We start from the raw sequence: 4741 nt of genomic DNA on the forward strand, positions 1-4741 counted from the left end.
GAAAAAGCAACAAACAATAGCCTTTTTAACATGTAAAGCAAAATACATGGGTGTTGAAACATGCATGTGTGAAGAAATTTGCTTGAAGAATATTTTGGGTGAATTATCTATTATACAAGAAGGACCAATCACAATTTATGTTGACAACAAGTTCACAATATCTCTTACAAAGAATCTGATGTCTCATAGTCGAAGCAAACATATCGATACAAAGTATCATTTTATTCGAGAGCAAATGAAGAATAAAAATGTGGAATTAATTTACGGCAGAACAAAAGATCAATTGGTGCACATTTTTACAAAGCCATTGAAAGTGGATGTACTCCATAAACTCAAAAAAAATCTTGGAATGAAAAGCTCGGTTGGAGGGGGAGTGTTAGAAATCAAACCAACTTTCAAAGTTGGCATAAAAATTGCAACCAAAAATTGCTATTCAAATTGTCTTCCAACCTTATGGAATCGTGGATTTGAAATTGATTGCAAAGTGGCTGCAACTTTACAAATTAGCCTGCGATAAGCATTATCATGCTGGAAGTTTCATGAAAAATCAAAGGATAAAGATAATGATGAAAACAATGGTTTGAATGGCCTTAGAAGGCAAGAATTGAAGTTTAAGTCTTAGTAAGATTATAAATATAGTTCATGGGTTGGTATAATAGATTCTGAAATGTTAGTGAGCCTTGAGAGTAAAAAGAAAGAAAAAGTGCTGTGAAGAGAAAAAGAAAACTAGCAACAGCTAGTATAGAGAGAAAAAAAAAATTGTGTTGTGTTTTATTTGTGTGAAATAGAAAATTAGTATTGATTTTTTTTTTCATTACGCTTCAAACAAATCGGACTCCATTAAATGAGCTCATTTGGTCAATCGTTAAGCTAGAAACTGATGGGTTACTAACTGGAACATCGTAATGTAGAAAATTCTGGCCTATAGGAAGTTTTCGATTCCCTGTTGGTGAGAGTTGGAAAAGCCCCCACAATTGCCATAAACTGGTGCCAAAAAACCTGTAGTTGGGGGACAAGGGTCACTGTAGGGCTTGTAAACTATTCCTTCTGAAGGAGACATTATAGGAACTAACCATTGACTTCCAGTTGGAGAGAAACAAGGAGATGTCCAAGTATTTGTCGCCATCAGAGTTGACAATAGATTTCCTGAATAAGGCATGTATTTTGGGTTGACGTGGAACTACTCTTTGGTTGGTATCATCAATGGCAGAAGGAAGAGTAAGATTTGCAACTGCATCGTCATTGCCACGTTTGATGCTAATGTTTGTTTTTTGAGAACTATTTTTAAGGAAGAATGGCTGTTTAGGAACATAGTTAGATGGTGACTTCTTGATGGAAGACACATCTAAAGATGGTTTAGCCATGTGTAAGGTATCTTCAAGCAACATATGTGGTGATCCAGCAATCAACCTCTGAACCTGTACATAACTGATGCACAAGTAAATATGAGGTAAGATAGACATTTTTTGCTGAAATGCCTAGCAAGTAGCTATCACATTTACCCGCTTATCTTTATGAGCCGATGCAATTCGAAGACTTGCATGGTAAAGACTCCTTGTTGGCTGAAAATACTGATATGCCAATCATTTAGTATGTCATCAAGAAGAAGAGCTAGCAACAAATGTTTGAGTGCATATCAGAAGCGATAGCAATATGCAATATAATATTTGATGGTAAGAGTCAACACAATTGCAAAGTGACCTTTTTCCCTCTCGTCTTATACCTTGTGAGTTATGCATGAAAACTATCTCAATCACCAAACTGAATTTACATTTTCCATGTGACATGATCAAAGGGACTACGTACATAAAATAGATCTAAGAATAAGATTAGCTTATGTCACTTGGACTTAGATGTGAACGGGTCAGTATGGGTATGTATCCAATAGGAGTGCATTTCTTTCTAATTTTCTCCATATATTTTGGGGATCCTTGGAATATAATATCCGGGTATGGGTCAGATGCAAATGTCGGACTCACGTACCGCAAGAAAAATGAAGATTTGAAGCAACAAGTATAGAAATGAAACTGTGCTAAACAAATTCTAATGTTCTTAGCAAAAACAAAGGAATGATACTTACTTGTCAATAGCTCTTCTTACTTTCCAGAAATTCTTTTCGCCTATTATTCCCACAATATCATCAGGGCTTATATCAAAAGGAGATATGGACTCCACCATGGAAGCACCTCGGGCATTTTTATGTCTGCTAATAACCCCACATTTCTTTTCTCCAGGGGTCTGACTTCTATTTTCAAGCACATTTGAGCTTCCATTATCAACTTCAGGTGATTCTCTCAAGCATGAATCGCTTCCCACCTTGGAAGCACTTTCCAGGCATTTGCCAGCTTCTACCAAAATATTTTCCCTAAATATCAAATCGTTTTGTGCATCCATATACACGTTATGCAACCGAGCATCCAGACCATCTTCACTGTTCAATATATCTATGGAGCTGTTTGACAGAATTAAATTAGGCCTTTCCATGAGATTTTAACGACTTTGAAATAATCTTCCACTCCCACCAAATTCATTTCCAGCATACCTTCTAGAATCTGAATCAACGGAATCACTTCCCTTCATCGTCTTTTCATCAACAATATGAAGTTGCATTAAAGAGCTCAAGTTCAATTTAGAAAAACTTCCCCGTCCTTTGCTTTGCTGACTGCAACTGCAATTTTGATCTATTCCAGACACAGCGGTAGCAGGAACCATAAGGTAATCATTGAATCCGAGCTTCCTTGACGAAAATATCTTCAAATTAGAAAAATTCACTTGTTGAAATGGATTGCTTTTAGAAACTTCTGGTGTTGCAAGTGTGGTATCCAAATTATGGTTATTAGTAGCTTTCATGTAATTTCTTTCTTGATTTCCTTTTATTGTACTTCGTTAAATCCCAAGAATGGAATACGAATGAAACTTTTCAGCTAAAATCGAATATTCATGGGAGTTATAGATTGGCACAAGCATACTCTTTTCATCCCCATCACTCTACAAATACAAATATTTTCTTGTCACACAAGAAACAACATGAAAGAAATTACTTCAATCCACATAACTAGGAATGTAACATAAATGTTCATCGTAAATGTGATGGAAGAGACTATGATGCTTAAACAAGTATTTGCTTAAATTTACAATCCCCGCCTAGAAAATTTCCAAGAAAACTGCAAACTAACGAAAAAAAGAAACATGGTTTGATGATATTAAAGGAACCAAGCTATTGTTATTATTATTTGGTGGAAGAGGCAACATTGATAGTGATCCTGAGTTGAACCTTTGGGAAGGGACATTAAGCTGCTCATAGAGAGCCATCTTATTCCGAGAAGGTGCCTTTGGTCCTTTATTTGTGTCATTCACATGAAGCCTAGGAAACATGGGACTCATCTCATCATTTCCTCCTCTCATCTTATTCTTAGTCTTCACTCAAAAAATAGCTTCTTCCATCATTAGAATGTTCCCTTTGCATCCATTCAAGCCAAAGTTCAATGTAGACTAAAACTTTATCCCCATCTCCCGCCCCAATATTTTATCAAAAAAAAAAAAACATCCAGCTAGCTAGAATCAACCTACTTGCAACAAATAAGTCTTTTGGATTTGGATTAATTCAACAATTAGAGCCAGTCACTTCGGAAAACTTCACAACTCCACTGACATCCAAAGATCACCCCACCTCAAAAACATACATTTTTTTATAGATAACCATAAACAATAGAGAAAATCTGATGAAAAAAATGCTTACTAATTAAAATAAAAAGAGAGAGAAAAAACCATATTTAGATGACTTCACTACCACGTCATTCCTTTTTTGCCTTAACAACAAAAACTGTCAGTAAAAGTTTTAGAGAACAAATTAAAGAAGTAAATAATATAGAAAGAAGAAAAAATAGCACGAGAAGAGTGATAAAATTGTTTGTGTATATATATTTTTTAAAGAGAAAGGGTTGCCTTGAAAAAAATCTCTTTCTCTATCTTAACCAAAAGCAAAAAAGCTCAAGCACCATTGATATTGAGCCAATTAAAAACTATAAACCAAAAAATTGAAAGCAATTTGTAATTTTGGGATACACAGAATAAAACTGGGAAAAATGGCCACCCTAACCCCTACTTCTCTTTATCCTTTCGAGCACTTCTTGAAGTTCCATTTTCTCCATTGACAATGCCCAACATATGCAAACATGTTCCCTCCTCATCATTTAGACGCCACAGAACAGAAATTGTATTGTTGACATGTCATATCTCTTGACATTTTTTTGTTCTAGTCAAAACAATAAAATAGGATTTTAGGTGTTGGACAAAAACACGTTAACGAATATATAATTAATTATAAATAAACACTTATAAAATAAAATATAAATAGAATGATTTATAATTAATTTTTCAAATACGAAAATCAAACAAAATCGTAATAAAAAGTTGAAATAAAGAAGAATAGAGATTTTACGAAATGTTGAGGCCTGTGAAACACAGTTTCCTTAAAACAGATTCGGCCACTCCTACGGTACTTGAAGAAAGGTTGGTCGAATATCTCCCAGGACACAACAAGAATAGTGATCAAATTAGTAGCACCTCTACGACGATCAATGAACGAACGTTGCCCTTTTCTATCATCGGAACGTTTGAAAAATTCGAAGAAGAAAGAAGAGTTTTGATAGCAACAGAAAATCAGTGTGAAAGAGTGAAAAATTAGCAAAGAATTCTGAATAAGTCTTAGCCTTTTTATAGGGATTCAAAGTAGAGGAAT

The 4741-nt window shown here is 34.8% G+C and overlaps 1 protein-coding gene across 1 annotated transcript; it reads right to left on the reverse strand.

The window, feature by feature from the left end:
* Window positions 1–429: 429 nt before the first annotated feature.
* On the reverse strand, window positions 430–3405 carry LOC108466407 (protein EARLY FLOWERING 3-like). Its single transcript, XM_053022227.1, has 6 exons — window positions 3190–3405; window positions 2543–2751; window positions 2081–2452; window positions 1503–1562; window positions 1074–1410; window positions 430–528 (listed from the first exon to the last, which is right to left on the reverse strand). The coding sequence occupies exons 1-6, from the start codon at window positions 3403–3405 to the stop codon at window positions 430–432; spliced, it is 1293 nt and encodes a 430-aa protein (XP_052878187.1).
* Between the last annotated feature and the right edge of the window lie 1336 nt (window positions 3406–4741).

Source organism: Gossypium arboreum, chromosome 2 (genome assembly GCF_025698485.1).
Source record: "Gossypium arboreum isolate Shixiya-1 chromosome 2, ASM2569848v2, whole genome shotgun sequence".
Lineage (NCBI taxonomy): Eukaryota > Viridiplantae > Streptophyta > Magnoliopsida > Malvales > Malvaceae > Gossypium > Gossypium arboreum.